The 24,109-nt window shown below is 44.8% G+C and overlaps 2 protein-coding genes across 2 annotated transcripts; one reads left to right on the top strand and one right to left on the bottom strand.

Annotated features, from left to right (window-relative positions):
• The first annotated feature begins 809 nt into the window (after nt 1–809).
• Nucleotides 810–5,298, top strand: CST7 (cystatin F). Its single transcript, XM_082755943.1, has 4 exons — nt 810–1,079; nt 3,288–3,460; nt 3,766–3,882; nt 4,328–5,298. The coding sequence occupies exons 1-4, from the start codon at nt 1,004–1,006 to the stop codon at nt 4,403–4,405; spliced, it is 444 nt and encodes a 147-aa protein (XP_082612069.1). The 5' UTR covers nt 810–1,003; the 3' UTR covers nt 4,406–5,298.
• Nucleotides 5,299–11,152: 5,854 nt separating this feature from the next.
• APMAP (adipocyte plasma membrane associated protein) lies at nt 11,153–23,892 on the bottom strand. The gene is made up of 9 exons (XM_082757742.1): nt 23,735–23,892; nt 20,795–20,911; nt 17,689–17,804; nt 16,598–16,690; nt 15,557–15,673; nt 14,169–14,343; nt 13,569–13,703; nt 13,007–13,199; nt 11,153–11,991 (listed from the first exon to the last, which is right to left on the bottom strand). Exons 1-9 carry the CDS (start codon nt 23,824–23,826, stop codon nt 11,782–11,784), a joined length of 1,248 nt encoding a protein of 415 aa, XP_082613868.1. The 5' UTR covers nt 23,827–23,892; the 3' UTR covers nt 11,153–11,781.
• Between the last annotated feature and the right edge of the window lie 217 nt (nt 23,893–24,109).

The following is a 24,109-nucleotide window of genomic DNA, read 5'->3' as shown; positions in this document are numbered from 1 at the left end:
CTGGCTTCTTACGTGCCACCCGTGCTGGCCTGCTTTAGGACTTTCAGGCAGTAAGATGGGTTTGCCCAACAGAGCACAGTTCATTGCTGGGGCAAGTGAAAGGCAACCACCACTTTCCAGCTCACCTAAAATAAATGTACACCTGCAGACTAAGGTCTGTCACCCCCTGCCCCTCAGTGTGGTGTCAGCTCATCTCCCATTCTCCCAAATCTTTCCCATACTTCAGCTCCTCAGCACAGGCCAACACCCCCTGGAGATGACCACTTGGAGCACTGACCCTGAGAAAACCAAGTCCAGGGCTGAGCAGCTCTACAAGCCACTGAGAACCCAACCAACCCTCTCGCTGTGTTTGTCTTGCTTTCTGGAAAGCACCTGGAGAGAATTTTACCTCCTCGGAGTAGGACACATCCTGCTCTCAAAACCCCCTTTGTAAATGTGGGAGCACAGCATTGTCCCCAGCCACTGAAGTCAAAATCTTCCAGTAGGCTCCGTGGAGCCCCCTCAGGTGGGTTCCTCTGAAACTTTCTTGTCGTTCCCTACCCTCAGCTCACCCCAATTCTGCATGGCCACATCAGGGGAAGCAAGACCCATCTTCTCTATTGCTCTTCCCCACACACAAGTCAAGAACCACATCCCCAGGGCTCACTGCCCATTTCTTAAGGGCTAAATTTCCCCATGAACCTCAAAGCATATGAGCGTTACTCTCCTCGCCCCGCCACCCTTCCCGCAGCGCAGGATGGGCGTTACATCACGTACCTCTGCCCAGCCCCTGGGGATCACGAAGCAAAAGTCCCCATCTGAGGCAGAGCTTTGTGCCGGGGCTCCGAGGTGCGTGGTCACCAGCAGGAGACAAAGTCAGTGTCAGAGCCACCACCCTTCGGGGGGGCCGGGGTGATTTCTCCCCTCGCAGCCAATAAAAGGGCTGTGAGAGGCACATCTTCCCCTGCAGGAAGCAGGGCGGTCACATCTCTCGCCGGCGGGCTCCTCTCATGAAGCAGTGGAGATGGCAGTGAGCCTCGCCTGCAGCTTCACCACGCTTTGCTGTGTAGCACTCTGGGGCTTCACCGGGACTTCTGATGGTAAGAGCCGAAAATAATCTCTGTTCTCCTCATGCTTCAGGCCCTGCGACCGCAGCTCTCCTCTGACTGCTGCCCGTGCTGGCTCAGACTTCAGCTGAAGCTTTGCTTAAAAAGCTTTCCCTCCCTTTAGCAAGCCATGCTACCCAGGAACATCACCTAAGGGTTTCAAAGTCAACTTCCAGTTTCAGCTTACGTGTCAGTGTTTAAACTCTGCACAACCTCGATTATTAAATCTAAAGGCTGTGGGTAACAATTTGACAACAGATGGGCACTTGAGTACTGACTTTAATGAAACATTTCTCCTTATCATTTCTTTCTTTGCTGAGCAAGGAAACTCTTTTGACTGCAGCTGCCCTTAAATCTTTGGGACAGCAGTGGCAGACAGGAGTGTTTTCTCTCTGATGGTTTTAGCTCTACTACAGCATTGCTTTGGTTCTTATACACGAAAAGCACTAACGCGCTCAGGGATGGCGTTTGGTTAGCCAACAGCATTTTGTTTCGGCTGTGGTTTCCTCTGGGGGTTGCAGAAGCATGCAGGAACTCTGCTGCGTCTTAAATATAAAGATAAAAACCAGCCTTGCTCCTGGTAATGAGGAGGAGGTTGTAAAAGCACCCCCATGATAAAAAATAAAATAAAATAAAATATCTGCAAAAATGTCCCCATTTGCTTTCCTGCGGGCTGGGAGAGAGCAGCCACAGGACTACTCTCTCATATTGCGGGAATAGGACCCCCAGGTTGTTCCTCGATGAGGAAAGCACAAGACAGACCCTTCAACATATCTGGCTCACCTCTGCAAGAGCAGCCCTCTCTTGCTTAACGGCAGGCAGTTGCCTGTAAACTCAGAGCAAGAAAGCCATCTGCCTTCCTACTGCCCGGCAGAAGCTGTAGCTGTAGGCAGGCCAGACCCCCACACACACTCACCAACACCTCTCCTCTCATGTTAAAACCCAGAAGAAAAGATAAGACAGAGAGATACAAACACTTTGACCCTAAGCATCTCCACATAGAGCGGTGAGAGTCATTGTTCCCAGCCCAAGACCACATCCTCTGTGAGATTTAAGCACCAGGTCACGCAGTGCTTCTCCTCCCACCCAGGCTAGGACTTCCAAGGGTGGACTGGGGGTGTTTTAACACCACTGGTACACATAGGGCCTTGCACTGGCATCTGAAAGCCTGAGCCACTCTACTTTTGGCTGGTAGGTGGAAAAAACACTGCCACGTTGCCCAGTGCTGGCTGCACCCCAGTCCCAACACAGATCAGAGACATGAGACTGTGAAGCTTGTCACCCCCACACCAGAGACGTGTCACTTGCAGAACATCCACTCCTCTCTGAGCCACGTGGCCTGCATCTCCTGGCTCCCACCTGCAAGAAAACGGGAGTCACTGAGACAGCTGGGGTACAGGATAGGAAGAAATGTGAATTTGGACATCCTTAGGTTGAGAGGGAATGTGGAGCTGAGTCTCTCCTTTGCAGAGCAGTGTTTTAAATACTGAGCAATGTTACCAGGGTGTGCACGTGCAACCTGAAGGCTGAATCCTTCCAGGCTCCTATGTTGATGGTAACAACAAAATGCTCTGTTTTGTTGTTGGTTTTTGTTTGTGCTTTAAATAGACTCTGGGTCACCACGTCGGCTCTCTTTTCTCCTTTGGAGCAAGATAAGCTAGTTTTTACTGAGGAAAATAATTAGTTTAAATGCACAGGGTGTTCTGTGGCTCAGCGGAGAGCTCTTAGTGAGATCTAACTGTGAAAAAGAAAAAAAAAAAAAAAAAAAAAAAGCTGGAGGTGGTAGAAACCTTTGCTTTTGCAGAAAACGAGTACAAGCTTTGGGTTCAAGTTCACTTGCATGTGTGAATGCAGGCTTGCTGCCCACACACAACCCCAAGGGTCACTTCCCCAGCTGGCAGGCCTTGGCTTCAACAGCAGCACGAGAACTGGTGCAGGCTCGGGATTTCTTCCTCTTGTATTTCAGAAAAGGGGAGTGGAGGCAAGTGTGAAGTGGACAAGGTATGGGCATCAAGTGTGAGCTTTGGGATTCTTCTGAATTATTGAAAGGACAAATGGAGACGCAGGAAAAGTAGCTGCACACCTAAGAACAAAGAGTTATAAAGGCTGTGTGGAAAGATGTGCTCTTGGCTGAACAAACCCCAGCCTCCCATGGTTTTAGCAACTCCATATGTTTCATGATTGTGTTTTTTGTTGTTCCAGGTACCTACATACCACCACCTCATTCGACCACGAAACCTGGCTTCCCTGTGCCTATGGACACTGATAATCCTGGTGTTCGCAAGGCAGCTCGCTTTGGGGTTTACCAATACAACAACAGTTCCAATGACCTCTTCCTGTTTAAAGAATGGCAAATAAACAAAGCCATGGTGCAGGTAAGACACACTTCTGGTGGTCCTCCAAACCATTCATAACTGACCCTGCTGCAGAGCACCCAAGACATAGGAGTGCTAGATCCTCCTCAGGGCTGCTATGCATGCCCAAAGATAAACAGCACATGTCCCTCTATCCCACTTAACTGCCCCACAGGAGGCGTTTCCACCATTTACGTTATGTAATTTAACATAAAACACTTCCACCACACACAATCCACAGAGATAGCACTTGATCCCTCGCCAATAGCTTCTTTCAGCATCCCTTTCCCCTGCCTTACCTTAAAGGAGGAAAATGCTTTCTCTAGATTGTCAGAGGGCTGAAATACATGCTCCACGTGGAAATCGGCCGCACGGTGTGTGAGAAGAAGGAGCACTGCAGCCTGGACAGCTGTCACTTCCAGAAGAAGAAAAAACTCCAACAGGTAGGGAGCCACTTCCATGGGGGTACCCAGTAACTGGGGTGATCCTTGGCCAGCTCTCGCTGTGTAGTTGCTTCACACCAGCTCTGCCATGTCACCATGGATATACAAGCTTTCCCTGTGTGGAGCTGGCTGGCATGAGGCAGATTTATCCATATAAGCAGCACAGTACCTCCTGCATCCAGGGCCAGCTCCTGTCTGAAGCAGACACAGCCATTTAGCCTGTATTCCTGGATAGCAGGACCTGCTAAATATAGGATTTGCTCCTCCCAGGAAATCTCTTCCAGGGCCTTTCCCAGTAAGATATGGTCACTTGGCAAAGAGCACTTTTCCCAGGATGGGGAAGCACTAAAAGATGCTCTTTTTCTCCTGCCCCAACATGGCTCACAATGCCAAGAACAAGCAGCAGCCAGCTGAACTTTGTCACCCATTTCCCTTTTATCTGCAGATGCTGAAATGCTATTTTGAGGTCTGGATAGTGCCTTGGTTACAGAAAGCACACGTCCCTGTTGCTCTCTGTCGCTGACCCACCTTTCCCCGTGAGAGTGTGATTTGCAGGGGATCTGCCATAGTGAGTTTTTCCTTGTCTGGACTTCTGAGGCCAAAAGTGAAGTGGGGAACAACTGTACGGAATCAACACAGAACTTTTCTCTCAAAGCACATGGTTGTTTTTTTCTACTTGTCACTGAGGAAGATGCTCAAAATCTGAGTAACGAAGAAAAGACTTGCTGTGACCAAATTCATTGCTATCCAGTTGTGTATCTCTTTTTCTGAAACTAAACCACAGATGAGAACATGTTGTTGTTCGTTCACTAGAGAGCAATTCACCCTCTTTGAACTGGATTTCCAAGCAGTGTGAGCAGACCCAGGACACTGTTGGACTTGCGTTGTTGTATGATGAGTCTTCATGCAGCTATGATATAAACGAGCCTAAACCACAGCACACACAACTTTGACACTGTGCAAGGCTTTAAAATAGGACAGTATGCCTGGGGATACACACACACACACACGAGTGTTAAAGGATCTCCAGAGCCAGAGAAAAGCTTAGATATATCTGTCAGGAATGCATAAGGTACAGCTGTTCTTTCCTCAAGTCAAGAATATGGATGAGACTGTCCTAAGACACACCCACAGCTCAAAAATGGTACAGCCTAAATACTGTTTCTAAATTAATCAAAAGCTAATCTGCTGTGAAAGGGCATTGTTGCGAATGTTAAGACAAATAAACACAATAATTTCCAAAGCATATTTTTGCTGAGGTTAAACAACGTAGTTTCATTCACGTTAATATTCAGTGTTTAATTTCTGTTTGTCTACAGCTTACATTGAATTTTAGCGGAATGATGGGCTTGCCTATGTGGGCACCTTCCTCTCTTTAAGCCTTTACTCTTCATGTAGATTATTGCTCACACAGGACTAAAGCTCTTATTTCATAGGATCACAGAATCATTAAGGTTGGAAGAGACCTCTAAGATCACCTGGTCCAACCATCCCCCTACCACCAATGTCACCCACTAAACCATGTCCCTCAGCATCACGTCCAGCCTTTCCTTGAACACCCCCAGGGATGGTGACTCCACCACCTCCCTAAGCAAACCATCCCAGTGCCTGACTGCTCTTTCTGAGGAGAAATTTGGAAGGATTTGGGTAACTGCTACCTTAGAACAGCAACAAAGCCTCGGCCTATGTTCATTCACACACTTATACGTGAATAGGACCCTTACCTAAGCTATTAACATCACTTTCTTTCCACAAATACACCCTTGCTTCTCACAGTTGTTGCTTCTCCGCAGCTCTATTGTACCTCCCATTATCAGGGACACCCCCAATTTCAGCCTTTTTAACCATCATTTGGTCAAGAACAGCCACTGATGGGCTCCAGGCCAAGGTGCAAGGACCCTGAAGCCAGGCAGGCTCTTCACACCACAGCTGCGGCCTCTGCTCCAAGTAGTGCCACAGCAAGCCTTTGCAGGCAGATCACTTGACTCAGGGTCAATCCCCCATTTGTTAAAAAACAGAAGTTAAAGCCAGACATCTGGCATCACGCAGGGTAACAAACACAACGTGCTCATGCTGCTGTCCTGAGGAAAATGCAGCAAGATTGTTCAGACATTTCTACCCAAACAGGCTAGTTTGGAAGCAAAGGAGAGCTGCATGTTTTACACAGAACTATTGGCAGCATTTCCTACAACACAGATGAGCTCTTTGCAACCAAGTTAGCAGGCAAGCACCTTCTGAGAAAGACAGATCTGCTCCAGCCGTAAATCTAAGCCTAAGTGTTTACTGTAACATTACAATAAGCAAGGCACGCTGGAATAGCAGCATCCGTCATCTCCAGGTAGTTAACAGTTATCATGATCAAAGGAAGGAGCAGGGCTAACATCATCTGAGCTCTTAGTCCACTTCCGAGCACCTTGCTAGGGAAGGAATTCAGCCTGTTTAATAAACAGTCTCCCATCAGGAGGGCACCACCAGCTGCAGTTCTTTTAGGTCAGTGATAAGTGCCACTGAGTCACTGAGTCACCATGACATCCAGCAGTCAAGCTGACATCTCTGCCCAAGATGCAGTTTTGCTAGAATTTACACCAAGGTTGACTGTTTACCAGTTAAAACTGAGAGTTCATACCTTTGCAGAGGCTCTGACATCTATTTCTGGCTACAAAGACAATTATGTAAAAATAAATACATCCAATAAAAAAATGTAGAGCCTAAGGAGAGAAGAAAGAGTTGTTCCTGCCAGACCCAGATGCCAGAGAAAAAGGAACAATCCCAGCAGAGCATTAAGAGCTCCTGTGAAAACCAAAGCTGGTACTTCAGAGGAATCTGTTCATCTAGAAGCATTACAAGTGAGCTGAAGGAGCAGTTTCCTTTGGTTTCAGACAGTGCTCCAGGCATGCTGGAAGCACAAGTGCTTGGTGCATTACGAATTTTCTCAGCTCATCTCCTTACGAGGATGCTCAGCCTCTTCTGGAGTAGTGTTCCCTAACAGCTCTGCCTTAGGGAGGGATGGGCTGCAGGCTGAGGAGATCTTCGTGCACCCAAACCAAGCCAGCCTACATTTCACTGGAGATTCGCAGAGCCTAGTGATCTGCACTGATCTGAGCAGGTCAGTCAAAACTCCCCCATTTTTGTTCAAAAGCTGTGCTATGCAGCCTTTCCCCCCACACTCCTACTTACTGATTACATAGGAAACAGCCTGCCAGCTACCAAAATAAATGAACTCTGACTGATGTACCACTTTGCAGTCTCTTCACATCAGCTGCTCCATATTTTGGACATGGCAGGCCTTTATATATCAGTTGTCTGTCAAGTTGTGAAATCAGGTACACCCAGAACCTGTTGACACTGGGGTGTCATGCATGGAGTTACACAGAACCACCGCGAGGTTTAACTGGCAGTGCTCTATATGGAGACATGACTTTCTGCTGGCTGAGAGGAAACCACTTGTATTTAGGTCACTGTGACAACTTACTGCTAAATCTTTCAGTCCTTACCTCAAACAAAGAAGCAAAACGAGCTACAGTCGGTCCCTGTGTGGTTATTCTTTTCTAGCACCAGTTTTTCTAAGCAAACTAGATGAGAAAGTCCATGTGTCAGCATTAAAAGATCTCTGCTGTGACCGCTGTGTAGACAGACACAGAAGTTTAGGAGACACCATCCCACCTGCAAAGGCCACTGCCTCAAAGCAGACTTGGATTTAAAGGAAGCAGACTTGGGCCATGGCCTTGCAATCAATTTTATCAGCTGTTTGCACTGAAATACCAACCTCTGCAGAAGTGTTATGGGATACACGCACCATCTTCCAGCAGATCTACTGTATGCTTGCTCCAGAATGGGGACAGGGCAGTTAGCTGGGGAATAACATCTTAAACAGCTTCAGCAAAATTTTATTGACATTTTTGCCCTGCAGAAACATCTGTTCCACCAACAAAACAAAAACATGGTGATACAAAACATATCTTTAAAATACACATCCCTCAGGAGACTGGGCACTGTTTTCCAGTTCTGCATCCCAACGTTTTGGAGAAGCTTGGGTAAAGCACAGAATGTACCCTCAGAACCCTCTCGGGGTTGTGCAGAGAGGGTTTCTGCCCTTCTTAGGAAGCCACAGAGCCCTTCTCCTGACACCAAAACCATCATGTCCTGACAAAATCTTTGAACACTGCTGAAAATGCTCCCACTTCTAGAGAACTGCCAGCCCCAGAGCTGCAAAGGTGTCATGTTCCTGCACTGGCAAGATCAAACAAGAGAAAGCAGCGCTGTTGTTTTTTCCAAGCCTCACTTCCAATTTTCCCAGTTGCTCAAGGCAGATGTGTCAGCAGCCACCTGAAACCTGACTCACACTTCTGTGGAAGTAGAATGAGCCTGTAAAAGCAGGCTTCTCACTAGCACCAAAAGGAGTTCATGCCAGTTTGTTACACAGGCGTTTTAATGCTGCTGCCGTACTCTGGGAGGGTTGCATCTGAGGAACTGACAGCAATTACAAGCATCTGAGCTTCCATGAAAACACTGTTCTTAAGAACCATTCACGGTGAGGCAATGAAAGAGCTGTGTGTCAACCAACCTGTTTCACCTGCGCTCTGCAGCTACAGAGCATCCCACTTCAGCTCACCAAGGATGGACTGCCAGCACACTGCACCAGGAACGGGAGCCAACGCCACCTGAGCTCGGGAAAGGTGAAACTCCTTTGAGCCTCTGCAGACTTTGGATCTCATTGGACTGGAGCTATGCAGACCCTGTGTTCAGATACACACCAGAAGAGCCTTAAACTGCACCATGACACCTCTAGCTGGTACTGCAATTCCTCCCAGGTGCCTGCTGATACTGCAGCCATCCTCAAGAAGTGGCCTCCTTTCAATTTTAGTGGCCATGGAAGCACTGGCAGTGTTGGGCCAGGAACCTCTCTTTCCAGGAAGAGTCAAGCATACCAGCTCTTTCCTAGACCTGGTACCTTACATGCCACGCTGCTTCAGATCGAGCTCGAGCTCCCAGGGCCAATTTTCAGCAAAAACTTTGCTGAAAAGTTTCAGGTCATTACCAAAACACAGGAGATGACCACATCACCTCTCAGAGGAAAAGGTTAACTTGCATCTGTGAGGAAAGGTTAACTCATAGCAACATTTCATTTTAGCTGAGGCTTTAAGCTTCTTGTGACAAACAAAATACCAACAGCCTGACTAAATGGCATGCCCCCATGTAGTTTGTTGCTCAGTTGTGCAGCCTATCACAGTTTTACGTTCAGTGCTTTACAAACTTGACTGGTATTTCTGCTTTTGTACAACGGGAACCACAGACCAGACTGGGACCCCATGAACTTTTCCTGTTCACAGGAGCTGGGCAGACAGGTTTTATACAATCTGAAAAATTAAATTGAGGAAAATTCCACTCATACCCTTAGTCCAAAGGCTACACTTGTAGACAAACTCATTTAAATTGCAGCTTTTCAGCTACTTTCCAACCAAACACAGACAAAACCAGCAATTTCTGTTACTAGGGGGACACAACAAGAGGCAGGACAAAACATCAGACACTACACTTTTATGGGGATGAATTCCTGCTTGCCTCTGAAGCCCGCTGCCAGAACTCCCCTCCTGCCCCCAGGTCAGTGCAGAGCCTGCCTTTCATCCACCTGCAGTTATTTCTAAAGCAGCAGTAGCTGGAGTCCCACTCTGCCCAGCTGGAGAGGTCCAGCCAGAAAAAAAACTGTACCACCAATCAGCAAGGAGAGGAAACAACTGAACTTCCCTGAGATGCAGTGGCCAACACGGATCCCAAGTGTTCAAGGCAATCTTAAAAGGGAATCACTTGCATAAAAGCTATTACATGCGGCATGTCTAAGCAACCAAGGTCCATTTCACCACAAAAGACAGCACAGGTTATTCAGTTAGATACTTTTGCAAGCACTAGAGCTAACTTTGCAGAAACAGACAAAGCCATGCTTGCCTCAAGGCCACCAAAGCACTAACCTGAAACAAGCCCCACAGCAACCGGGCACCCCTGATTTAAGCTCACGCCAAGTTCAATCCTCATGTCCCACGAGACTGAGACTAACAGCTACAAGGGCTGGCAGAACAACGCTAGCCAGCTGCTGCTTAAACAGCCTGCCCTTTTCCCAGGAAGAAATGTTGCAAGAGTGCCCCATTCTCAGCCCTTCCTCAGCGTTCCCATAGCAAGAGTCCACCAGGCAGGTCTCGCTTCTCAGCCTTTCACTTGCCACAGAATCACTCAGTCTCTGCCCACAAATAATTAAGACAGGGCTGAGCCAGGCCAGAGGTCAGAGCCTGCAGCAACTCATCCGCCAGACTTCTTTCTCCTCTTACTGAGCTTCCTCCCAAGCCCAGTAGCCACTGGAATATGCAAAAGGGCTTGTGAGTGTGACCTAGTCTGTATGGGAGCAAGTCACCCTGAGCCAGCACCCATCAGCTACCTGCCACAGGGCTGCTGCAGTCTGTAGTAACACAGCACAAAGTGACAGAGCTCTGACAGAAAGCAATCACCTTCTGCGCCTGTCTCTGTTACTGCAGGGATATGCAAACGAAAGCCAGTGAAAGCAGATGACATGTTCAACATCATCTTCCCTTTCTCTGGTGCTGTTCTTTATACATCAAGCAAATCTTGGTCATTTCCTTTTCAAAGGTGAGAAAACAGAGCAACAGAGTTAGTCTATGTTTGACTATCACCCAGTGGCAGAAAGAGAACAAGCAGTAATCTTCAGTCCCTGAACAGGAATCAATGTACTAAAATCACACAGCTGCTAAAGTAACACCATTAAGTTCCTATATGAGGTGAAAAAAAAAAAAGAAACTTAATGAAAGTGTAAACTGAACAGCATTTCCTTGTCATTGCTTGTCAGAAAATCATTTCTTGGATTCTCCAGAGTATCTGTCAATGCAGGAGGTACATAATATCTTCTGGAAATGCCAGGAAGCATCCATGAGCTACTATCACGTTCCAAGATTTTCCTCCAAAGCTTTCCTCACCTAGTAGTATAAGATTTTGCAGAGGACATTTCAGTCCATATCCACCCTCAGGTATGGACCTTCACCAAAACCTTCCCCCTTCTCCATAAAAAGCATGCTGAAGAGGATTTCCTTCCCCCCCATGCCCCTCAGAAACGGCCACCTATGTAATGAACAGGACACTTACTGGACCCGATAAACACGGAGGTAACACTCTAAGTGACCCACTTTAAACCCACTGGAACTAGTCTTTAATAACATTGAAAACGCAACTTTCATTCATCATCCAACTACAATGCTACAAAAAAAAAAACACACAGGAATCCACAGATAATGATCAAATTAGATTCTTCATGTTGATTAAATGTTTTCTGCAGTTTCTGATGTTGATTACACAGGCTGGAATTGAAGAAACCTGAATGGTAGAACTATATTTCTAGGCACGTTCTGGATGTTGCTGTCTCTACCACAGCACCACGGGATGACATTAGAACATGCACCGTAATCAATCCTAAACAGTTGGCTTTAAAACAAACACATGCAAGACACCTTCTTCAATCCAAATCATACACGATTAAATTCCATACATCATAAATCCTTCCGGCCTAAGGAAGACGTACAGTTGCATTAAGGGTGACAGATGATGTCTTTTTAAGAAAACTCCAAACGGGGTTGGGTTTGTAAAAGCAATCAATTTTGTGTGAGCATATAACTGTACGAAGATGCCCCACCGTACATTAACACGCATGCCAACAGCCAAACCATGAAGAGGACAGATACAGCAAGTCGTACATTTTCCTAAGGCAGCAGAACAGTGCTACTGCACACGCTAGCAGGCTGTCTTCATTTTTCCTCCTTGGTCACACACTGTCTCAAACACATGCTTCCTTCGTACCTCTAGAGCATTACAGGACAGTGGCACTTGATCATGTATGGACGGTTAAACGTGCTGAAGATTAAGTCTGCAAATAAACGGAGACCGGAAGGAGCCCAGGTAGAGATATCCATCGTGTTCATGTACCTCGCTAACATAAGCTGCTGTCATTCCAGTGGGATCATGAAAGCTTCTTTTGTAGGACCCTGTCTCACTGAGTTCAACAATGAGGCTACGCTTGGGCAAAAATTTGGTCACAGTTTCCTGACTCAGCAACTATAAAGAAAAGAAAAAAAAAGTTAAAAAAAGATTCTGTTGTACATAATTAGAAGTCAGACACTTACACAGTGAAAGACCATCCCACGCACCTCCAAGCAGCTAAAAACAAAGGAGCACATTTTGAGTAAACACTATTACATAGGCTTAACACATTAACATCTGGGAGAAAAATAAAGTCAAATTTAAAGGAATGACCAGCAGAAATGGACGCTGATACTAGGCTGACTGAATGTCCTCACAGGAAGCAGCAGCTTGTTCTGGTGCAGCTGACATCATGCACTGCTCCCTGTAGCATTACTCTGTTAAGGATCCTGCACTGCACCAGGAAGAACAGCAGGCTTTAGAGAGACAGCACAGCACAGATAAGAATTCATTTCGGATGTAAGTGCCATTTCAGCCAAGTGTTGCCTGTTGATTTGGTGGTTTTTTGTTTGCTTTTGTTTTGAGTAGTACTTTCAAGTCTTTGGATTATGTAAAGAGAACCACTCCATTTCTTTAGTGTCAGATGCCCTTCACAGAATACATTATTTTTGCTATTCCTTATCTCAAATGGTTGTGTGACATAAAAGGCACATCGAGTCAGAACAAGAAGCGTCACCTAGCAGCGTATGTAACACATACTGTCTTCTAGGATGCCTAGGACAATCGTTAGAACAGACGAGATTTCCCAAATGCTCTTCAAACACCAGGCAATAAGTAGCCTAGACACCTCAGGTATAAAAGTGGAGTCTTCATATATCCAAATACAGATCCTGTATTGCTGCATGACTAGGGCAGAGAATCCCCCTTTCTCTTCTGAGATCAAGCTGGATGGCAACTTAGAGATGTGTGCCTCCTACTCAGAGAGGTAAAAGTTAGTTTACACAGACTGCTCTACCTGGAGCAACCACAACAATTTCAATCACAACACTAATACATACATATATATTTAAAATCTTCCTAAGAGGAGGAAGAATCAAGACAAGTATTTATCACTTCCATTCCTATACTAAAAGTGATTTTTTTTTCTTACCTTAAATATCATCCTTTTAATCCACGGTTTTTCAGACAAAAAATCAAACATAGAAAATCCAGGATTGGGACGGACAGCTGCCATAGCTACCCAATATCCTCCAGAGCTGCTTAACCTGATATTATCTGGAAGACCAGGCATGTTCTCAACAAACATATCTGCTCCACCTTTCATCAGCCCAGACACATAATATCTGAAAGGTATAAATAGTAAGATTAAGAAATCTTAACTCAAGCAGTCTAACTAATAAATACAAGTCTAAAAATGAATTCACTTAAAAATAACTTCAATGTTTCCTTAGTTTAGCACAGGGAAATACAACACAGATGTATTCTCCTCCCTCAGAAAAAGTCATCTTACTCCACTGTGCTCAAGGAGCCCAGAATTATGCAGTGCAGTGTGTCCACTGAAAATTAAAAAAAAAAAAAAAAGTATAGAGGAAAGTTTTCTTTGCCACTGATAACTAGCCATGGATGGAGTGTAGGAGGTATTTGAGTCATTCAGTTCAGTCATTTTATCTTCAAATACAGAATATCAATGATTTCAATGAAGTCCCACTCACCTCCTGATTCTAGCCATGGTTGTCTCCTGCACCAGGACAAAGTCTTCTGCGGGAGAGAGCTGGACTCCGTTGGGAAACCTCAGTCCCACCATCAAGACTTTCACTTCTTTTGTTACTGTGTCATATTCAAGGAGGCTAAAAAGAAAGCATTATACATGTTTGTGAGAGAAAACAGATTTAGTCATCTTGCATTCGTTCTCCACATATTTTTACCTCCCGGTCACATGCACTTCACATACGTTAAAGAGGAAGAATAGTCAGGAAACGCTTGCTTATGAACACAGAAGAAAATTAATGCCAATCACAAGTGGCCTATTCACAAAGGATTTAGGTAGAACATAATGCTAACACCTTCCCTTTTAAAAGGGATGTTCCATTCCAATCCTCTAAAAGGAAGGAAAGGAATCTCATTTACTTCGCTGCAGGTCTCATCAGCACCATCCACGCATTTTTCAGCCCTCTCCTGGGCAGCGCAGTGCTTGCACAAGTGGTTCATAAAAATAAAAACTTTTTTTATTATATATGATCAAGGAAGCAGCCAAGCCCATTCCTACTGATGAGCTTAAATGAAGTTAAAGGCCACGGGGAAGGGATACTTGCCGGCCATCATCTGTGCCTTCCATAAGCAAGAATAAGTAGTCCCGTCTCTGCCATTTGCTACTGGAGTCAGTGAAGTAGATTTTCCTGCCATCCCTGGTCACTGTAAGGTCGTTCACAAATGACAACTTCTGACCTTCAATTGGCGTTTTGGTTGACACAAGCATTTTTGTTTCACCTGGTTTAAAAAAAAAAAAAAAAGAAAAAAAAGATACATAAGACCAGCTTTTGTACGTCCTACCTTGGAAATGAGTTAAATATTAATAGAAAATTAGCAAGCATCTCACTTTTTTTTTTTCCCATTCTTGCCCCTGTTCAGTAATAAGGTTTTGTTTTGTAATGGAACAACTCAACACAATGTAAATGACAAGGGGAAAATACTACTCAGAAAAGCTGAAACAGTAGGTGTTTCCTATTGATATGCACCAAACTTCTCACGTTTGTGAAGGTCATGTTAAACCAAATGCAAATTCAGGTCCCAGACTTGTAAAAGAATTCAGGCAAGCCAATCACTACTCTCTCTTTTCCCATAGGAAAAGAGAGTTGGCACATCACCAGATAAATTACGATGATCAATTCTCTAAAAATTGACCAAAATCTATTAAAGTCATCTTTGGGCACAGGTGTTTGTTTGTTTTGTTTTTGACATGACAGAGCAAATATGGTAGCTGCCTACCATCTGAAAGGTGAGACCTCGATTACGCTCCTCCAAAGCCCCCCAGTCTAAGCCCTTTCAATACATCTGACTTGGGATTTGGACAGCCTCCCCCTCCCCACCCAGAGCCAATGTGGAGATGTAAACTATGAAAAAAAGTCAACCCTGCGAGAAAGCAAACCACGGTTTTCTGACAACAGAGCTCCTGAAACTGAGACCTGGCTCAGGGAGATGCAATGAAGGGCACAAAGCAGTAGTGCCTTTCTCAGCAGGAGCAAGCAGTTTGATCTTCAGCCACACAAACTACATCTTTCTTCACCTTCTACAGATTGGGGTTACAGAGAAGAGCTCTTCACCAACACGAAGTAAGATTAAGGCAGAAATGAGGGTACACCAAACATGGCAAAAAGCTTATGTAACAGCAGATTATTTTTCTACCTTTAAGAAAACTAAAGCAACTACACAAAGCTTATGAATCCTGAGGTACCCATGTTGACAGTCAACAGCACAGATCACCAGAAGATAAGCAACTGGTAACACTGATCTAGACAGATATTGAGAGGAACTGATTGCTACAGGAAAATAAATGTCATGTTCTTGCATGGCATGTTTCACCCACACAGCTGCAAACCACTAAAGAAAAGTGAGGTGCTGTTAAGCCTACAGTGTCTGGTAAAACTCCAAATGAAGACCAGATTTGTCAGCAAAAGAGAACTGCTGAGCAGAGAAGTCATACCTGTGCCAGGATTAACTTCATAGAGCCCATAATAAGCATCTGCCACAAAAAGGGTGTTATTTGGTCCCACTCTGATGCCAAGCGGTCGTCCACAAGTTGGCTCATCTTCACGGGTTCCTTAGGAAACAATTTTTAAATGGTTTTACAAATATAAATAAATGCAAGGCATTCAGGCTCTCCACATTAGGTTCAACTACAGGTTAACAAGACTCTGTGGCCTGTACCATACACATATTCATTAAAGAAATGATTCTTACTTGCCTAGGTGTGAGTGGAACAGATATTCCCATGTTTTGATCAGTCTAGAGATAATCCTATCATTTGTCAGGCTACTGAGCAGCTAACAGCTGGCCCAAGTACTGTTTGGGACCCCAGAAGCACAAAGTCCAGCTCTGTAATAGCTGGCAGCAGACTTTGGTTTCTTTTGGCCTCAAAGCTGTCAACAGGCCTGCCTACTTGTTGGGCAGCCAAACTGAGGCTTCTAGATCCATCCAGAGCCTTATCTTGTGAACAGCCGCATAAAATACCTAAAATGCTGAGTATGTTTGTGCTGAGCGACAATTCCAGCCCACAGCCTCTGCCTAACCAGTGACCAGCACAGGGCTGCAAACACTCAAGTTATTAATAACACTAATAAACAAGCCACTACCAGTTGTTCTCACTCATGTGAGAAACTCATTAAGTGAAGCAAGTAAGTGGTTTGGAGAGAGGTGTGGAATTCAACAAGTAACTGCAGATGCAGCCCCCACACTGTGCTTACAAACAGAAGAAGGGAACTGGTACAACAAAATGTGAGGTGAAATTCTAGAGAAGGAAGGTGGCAACTTCATCTTCTTTCTGGTGTTAAGGTGCAGGATATTCTACTGACATCATCCATGCCACAGTCTTATTAGAGTTCAGGCCTTTTAGCCACGACACAAAGAAAAATCTCTACAGAAGAAGACATGCATTTGCACGAGCAATCCAGACAAAACACCAAGTTAATCAACACAAGTCCTGATCCAGATGTTTTCAGATATTGTCACAGGAGCTGTCACTTACCACAAGGACCATGGCCAATTCTGGCTATTGTTTGTATAACTCCATCTTCAATTTTAAGAACCTTCCCATCAGCTGTCCCAGTAAACAGCGCATCTGTAAAAACAACCCATGTAATTAACTTGATCACAAATCTACTGTGGCAAACATCCTTCTATGGGATAGAAATATTAGCACAAAGTAGAAATCATGTTTAAAATACTGTAAATCTTGCTCTTCAGTCAGGGAACAAGAGTAAATAGGGAAAGGGGAAAATGATGAAAGCAAATAAAAGCACTTGGTTAGATTTCTTCCTACTCAAAAAGAAGAGGAAGGATTCAAGCCTTAGGAGTTAGCAGATGGACATAAAGATTTTCACCCATAAATGGCCCCACTCCTCAGCTAAAAACCACCGTTACCACTTAATGACTAGTCATCGAATTGATCCCTGCAGGCAGATTTCTACATCACCACAAAACATAATCAGGTACTGCTTCCATCCTATTTCTTTTCAAGGAGAGACTGACTAGACAAAACTTCTAATTCTGACAGTGCTCAGAAGTCCCACAGGCTGCTGAGCACTACTGAAGAGGTTTAAACTGCCAATGCCCACACTGCATCTGTTCTGAAGAAGAATTACAAAAGACATAGCAACCTAACATCCACCCAAGCCAAAAGCATTGCTAAATTACTGTATTCATGCCAAGCCATGAGGCAGATGCACTGAATACAAACAGCATGTAAACTTTTCCACATATCCAGATTAAGTGGCAAGTGACTGTTGTATTGGGCTTTTCCATCTCTAATTTAAGTTCTAAGTCTGCTAATTATACTTCTCAAAGGGAATAAGACTTCAACATTTATTCATACAAACTTTACTCCCAGTCAGGTTGTTCATTTCACCCACAGCTCAGTTGTCACAAGCAAGGAGGTTTCCTAAACAGTTTCTGATGAGACTGACAAAACTAGGTAACAAAACTGTCACCTGAGGAAGGAACTTAGAATGCATTCTTGCTGGGGAAAATACATATACAAATATTCTACTAATTCATTAGAAGATACAGCAGAAGGAAAATAAAAGGTACGCCTACTGAGCAGCTTCTGTCAGTGCTTACCGCCAATGTTGACGATGGATTCGGGTCCAACCAGCTGATTCTCCCATAGCCGCTCAGCTTTCTGTAACTTGCTATTGGGCTCTAGAACACCCGTCAGGAGGGGAGGTTCCTTCAAACTGCAAAAACAGAACAGACCTCGTGACCCTTTGCACCAATCTGCAAACACACTTGAGCAACAAGTTGGATCATTGTTTTTTTCCTAGTTTACCAGCTCCTGCAAACCTGACCTATGCTTCACATACAGCATATTTCAAAAGAGAAAATACAGCTGGCGAGCTGGAAGAAACAACTCTTGTTCATCAGGGATTTCATCAAAAAATTCTGGTTCTGCTGATGTGGAAAGAAAAGCTGAAATCATGTATTCTTAAGGCATGTCTGGAAAACTGTTTTAAGTCCAATAACACATTCCCAGTTCGTCTTCCTTACACAAAGGCAAAGGCTTCAGCTTTGCCACAACACAAAAGAGTTACTCTTCTCTTACTCAGCTGAATAAGTTGTTTGTAGCACATTGTTTTATTTATACATCACATAAAATTATTTTTCCCAGAAAGATAGATGCAAGTTCCTAACCAAAACAGGTTTAGAACTTAAAAGCCTGTCATTTTACAATACACAATAAAAATAAATAAATAAAATTAATAAATAGTGAAAAAAGTGTTCCAGTACTTTAAACACTCGACATGCATGTTTTCATACCACACTGAAAGATGTATTCTGGTTCATAATTTGAATGCATTCCTATAGAGAAAGACCAGCTCAAAGGAGTAAGTTGTGCATAAAGGGAACCGAAACCTAAAAATAATAAGTAAGGTCTAGTCTTGCAAGCCCTTATTCACATAAATAGCCAGATTGAAGTCAGACAGAGTTCTAATCAACTACAGAAATATGAAGAAAGCTAGGAGCAAAATGCATACACAGCTTCAACTCACTTACCAGGCTACAAAGCACTGTGCTCCAAAACCTGCTCTAATTGTGCTAATAAACACAAATAATATTCCAGTGTTTTAGGTTCTTAAAAACACACCCACACTGCCACAGTCTCCATGAGTTAAGGATTTCAAGTCATTACTAATGCTGCATACTTGCCCACGGTGGTAAGCTCATTAGCTGCTCATGCACAATAGCGTGCTAAAGCTCCCAGGGTCAAGTTTTGAAAGAATTTTTGAATTTTTAATGTAAATAACCCCCTATATGATCACCACCAAATGCCTTCCACCTGTAGAATCTTAAGAAGACAACATTTGACTCCAAAATGTGCCCAGGTTCACAGGATCCAGGACATCTTCAGCACAAGCTATGCTGCAACCATACTGTTCATGTGGTGAATGTAATTGACATTTCTAGAATTAGGGGAAAGAAAGTCAACTGAAACTGCAAACTGTAAAAGCTATGACAATTGAAGAGAACAGGCACACAATACAAATAATGCAAAGAGAGAGAAAAACACATACTTTATCTGTCTGGTTACAGACAGCAAACCTTCCTTTCAGCCTGTTTTACTATTTTACAACAAAACCAATTGAATTACTTGCTTCTGCCCACACTAGATTCACAGCAAAGTTCCCCGCACAGTGCTATCAGAAATTGGTTTTCCATGCCTTCTTCCAAGCATCAGATGTTTTAGATGAAGATAACAGCTTCTCCAGATAAGGAACTCATTTGCTGGGAACTTTGGCCAGTTATGTTTTCAAGCAGAAAATCTTCCCCAGGATCAGTACTATCTGAGACAGACTTACAAAGAAAGAACTCGGAATAAATCAGAGTTGCAGAAATTTCGTGCAGAGTTTTACAGATCTCATCTGCTTCTCATGCCCCCATCCCTCATTTTTTCTGGTAGCTTACCGGAATAACATCATCATTGGTGAACAGAATTTCTGTGTTCTTTCACTGAAAGGATTGCTTCAAACAGCATCTACTTCAGCTGTTTCAAAGCACTTCATAAACATCACACAGAATTATCCTGTGGTGTACAGACCAAAATCACTCCTAGCAGCAAATCTAAACAGCTAATTAAGAACATGAAGCAATACTAGCCAGTGATTTGGACAAGAAGAATAGTTGTAAAATGGACTCAGAGCAAGATATGTAAGCATGCAGAATACTGTTATACTGGACAAGAATTAGATGAGAACAATATAATAAGAAAAGCTTTACGGATATATCCTGTTGGCTTCCAAAATTGTTTAGTTGCAATGTATTTCAGAGAATACTTTGTTAAGCCCAGCCACAGGAAAAAGCATTTCATTAAGATTTGCAATCAGGCAGCTTATGGCTAATAGCTTATTGGCAAGACTCGTAAGTACTACGAGCACATTAACAGTTTCTTTCAACTCTGGAGATATTTGCAGTGTTGGTTTTCCTTTTCATTAAGGAATTATCACATTGATCATAAATATTTAGCCGACTGAGCATTTTCACTTACTTTAAACTGCCAGAAGCACTAAACAGCCTGACTACACTAGCAGTCAGTGTTGTTGCACATGCAACTTCGCTCAACACACCTTTCATCTGCTCATGTAGCTTGCTCACTGTTACATTCCACATTTGACACAGACATTGATTCAGATGTTTCCTGGCAGAAGTCACCTAGAAGCATTTGCTTTGTGAGATCTGCATTTAAATATAACATCATCGTATGGTTCAGCTGGTACGAAGCACCGAATCAACCCAGTCAGGTTATCGTTTCAGTTTACATCTTGAGATGAACAGTCTCTCTTTGACAGAAACAGGTACAGCTCTGGTACAGCCGTACAGATTGGTCCCTAGTCAAAGAGCAGTTCTTTTCTCCCTGAAGACAGGAGCACACGTAAGTAACAACAAGCCCTGCTGACAGCTTGGACAGCGGGAAAAACATTTTGTAGATTAACGATCAAACAAAATAATTCACAATCAGTACACACAACCACACAGGATGACTCAGAAACAGACTGGGTATGTGAAGCAAGCCATGGCACTGGATAGTACTGCAATCACTCCCCGATTTCTTAATCCAGTTGAAATCACTTTACACTGTGGACTCGTTTGTTTAAAAAAAAAAAAAAAAAGCAGAACACATACACGTAGCTATGTTTCAGTATATTGCCTTCAAAACAAACCAACAACTTACCTTATAGGCTGGGGGTCTATAGGACAATCCAGCAGAACAGTTGCTCCAAGAAGGGGCACAGTTAGAGTTGCAGCCAAAGTCAAGAAGGTAACACGGAACACCTTGCTGCTGTAAGTGCTGCCAAGAACAGACAAGAAATAAGATTAACACACTAAGCTGATTTACGATCTAATATTTATATGTATATTTAACAGCCTGTTTTCTTTACAAACAGAAGCACAAATACTTTTGCTCAACCACCATCTCAAATACCCTTAAAGATCCGCTTTGACGGGGCTAGTATAAGAGAAAGGGACATTTATCCAACCTCAGCGTAACAGCATACTATGAGAGTGGTATCACATACAGGTTTCATGCAGGCTACAAGTTACAGCTGACTGAAAACCACTAATCTGTGCTTTTTTTTTTTTTTTTTTTTTTTACTTGAATTAAAGTTTTGGTAGCAGCTTCTATCCCAGCACAAAGTTAAACTTACACCTTTCAGAATCTTTCAAGTAACACAAATTAATTAGGTACAAATTTTAGATGAAAAAGTTCAAACAACTATGCAACAAAGATCAGAGGAGATTAATTGAATCCTTCCCTGACTTAGCGAAAACTGGTTCAAAACTTGACCCCAGCATGCAGAAGAAATTAAGCATCATCTATTTACTAACACACAGTAAAACAGCAAAAACTGTTTTTTTCACAGGAATTAAACATTTTGCTCTCAACTAGTTTAGAAGCCTCAGGCATTTACAGAACCAAGCACAAAGCCACAGTCAATAAATCCTAGCCTTGAACTAGGAAAGCAGCTCCCACAATCTTAGCTACTCTCAAATATTCACTGGTGCAGCCAGCCAGTCTCTTTGCAGCATGAAACAAATGAAGGCCAACAGTGCCCGATTGGACCAGTTCCACTCGGCTGGTGAAGGACAGCACATCATCCAGGCAGAACAAACCACGAACTACTGCCCAGAGCACAAATACCACTGCTGGAGAGCTAAAGGTATGTGCACACAGCACTGGCATCAGCCTCAAGGTAACCTTTGGGGTTACCTGCTGGGACAGAAAGCACAGAGCTAGGCCTAGACCTAGGCTGTGATGAGGTAAGCACTCCAAGGATGCACCACCAGCAAACCCTGCTTGGGTCCTGCTCTCAGACATACTTATAAATCAATTTTATTTCTCACATTCAAGAGCGCAGCATCCCCTTCGTGCACTTCAGCAGCGTTACAGCAGTCAGCCTGTCTCCATCCAAGATGACGTGAGCAGATACAGAAACTGCTTCAAATAAGCTTTCTCATCCGCACTGACTGACCTCTCCGTAATTCCCTAGGGCCAGGCTGACCTTGCAATAAACCACCAGATTTCAGCACTATCTGTTCTAACACTACATGTCTCGGGGAAGCAGCATTCCAGTCTTTTTCCCTTTGGATTTGGAAAGGAGAGAGTAGAAGAGATATGAGAGGGCCCCCAGGTTTATACAAAGACTTCAGCTGTCAGCCTTGCCCTTCCACTGTCCTTCAAAAGATGATGGCTCAATGCTGTGAGATTAAAAGTGCTGTCAGCAGTCACCTAAGCATCTTTGTGACAGCTGAGAACAGCTCACACAACAGGAAGCTAATAAAGATGAATGGGAACTCATCTGCGAAAGCCAACTTAATTAAAGCTCCTGAAAGCATGGCGTTAGTAAAGGTCATATTTCTGAGCCTCACTCAAACTTGCAAGGAATTGACAATAAAGGAAAGAGTCAGGAAGAATGAGGTGACGTGCAAAATTGCACTTCAAGCCTGCAAACTGCAAGACCTACTTTAGATCCTGCTGAAACCGCAAGAATTTAAAGAAAAGCAAACAAACAACAGCAAACACTTGAGAAGTCAGATGCTCAGGATCACTGCAAAAGCAAACGAATAGAACATATCTAATACAGAATGCAGACAACTGTAAGTCAGGGACTGGTCACTAGAAAGAAACACTGAAGTTAGTTTACTAACACTGATAAACAAAACGGAGATCCTTAGCTAATTGCATCTCTGAAAATTAAACTCGCATGGACTACAGCCACAGATCTCAAGGATACAACTTCCCAGGGCTCTGGGTATAACAAGTCAGTCAGTTGGCACTGAGAACCAAAGAAGAGAGGCTGTTGCACCAGCTCTTGAAGACAGCAGGCTGACAAGAAGACACTAGAGGTCACCACAGCCGGCAACCTGGGGCCGCCTCATCCTCCTGAGGACCTGCTGGGGCGATGAATACTCTGGATCGCTGCTGGAGTCCTAGAAACACAACTGATTTGAGAAAAGTTAGCAAGGGAGGGTGAATCCAGGAAGACGTGCTGAGTGATGCTGGTGGAAAGGGGTCTGTGCGTGCAGGTCACCGCACAGCCAGAAGCGCCTCCCTCGGCCTGATGGCCCCGAAGGGCAGAGAGGAGAACCTGTGAGGTGCTCAAAGAGGAGACACGGGGAGCCAGAGCGCTGCTAGTCGTCACACAGGTCATTCAGCAGGGCCCAAACCTTGCTTTCTGGTTGCAGCTACCGCCTTGCTGTTACAGCCAAGCCAACTTTGCACAAAATGCCTGCGCAGAAAGCTACAGGCGGAACTTTGAACCTCGCCGCAAGCAAACAACGCTTTCACAAAGGTATTACAAGAGTCTGAAACGCACGCAGGCTGCTCGTTAAACCACAGCCTCCTCCTGCAGCCCTTCCCAGACCCCAACCAAGCCGTTGCACGGTGCCCACACACCCGCAAATACAGCACCGTCACCAGCATCGCTTCGCTAACCAAGCACGAGCTGCGTTTAAACCAGCTCTAAGAAAAAGAGAGGAAAAAAGGTCAAAAAAGGCCAGAAAACCCCCAAAGCAGCCACCCCTTGAGCCATCGCTTGCCAGGGAGCCCAGCCCTGCACGAACCCCTCGGGGGTGCCCGGGGCCGGTTCCCCCCACCCCCTTGCAGCCCCACCTGCCCTCCTTGGCCTCCTGCGCCGGGCTATCCTCGGTGATGACCTGCGGGCGGAGCGGCCGGCGCTGCCGCAGCCCCTCGGCCTCATTCATCCTCCCTGGCCCCAGCCCCCGGCCTCGGCCCCGGCCTTTGCCCGCCCCCGGGCCCGCCCAGCTCGGCTTCGGCGGCGCCTGCGTGCTCGGTAGCCCCGAGGCCGCTCTCCGGTGGCCACCCCGGGGGCTCCGGGAGGCTCCCGGTGAGGCTCCGGGCTCCCCAAGCGGGGCCCGGTCCCGGCTCAGCGCAGCCCCCCCCCCCGGCTCAGCCCCCTCCCTGGAGCCCCCTCGTTATCCACCAGGGGGCACTGGGGAACCGAGCAGGAGGGAGAGGAGAGGGGAA

Source organism: Aythya marila (genome assembly GCF_965140915.1).
Source record: "Aythya marila genome assembly, chromosome: 3".
NCBI classification, from domain to species: domain Eukaryota; kingdom Metazoa; phylum Chordata; class Aves; order Anseriformes; family Anatidae; genus Aythya; species Aythya marila.
This window is presented reverse-complemented; position numbering and strand designations above follow the sequence as displayed.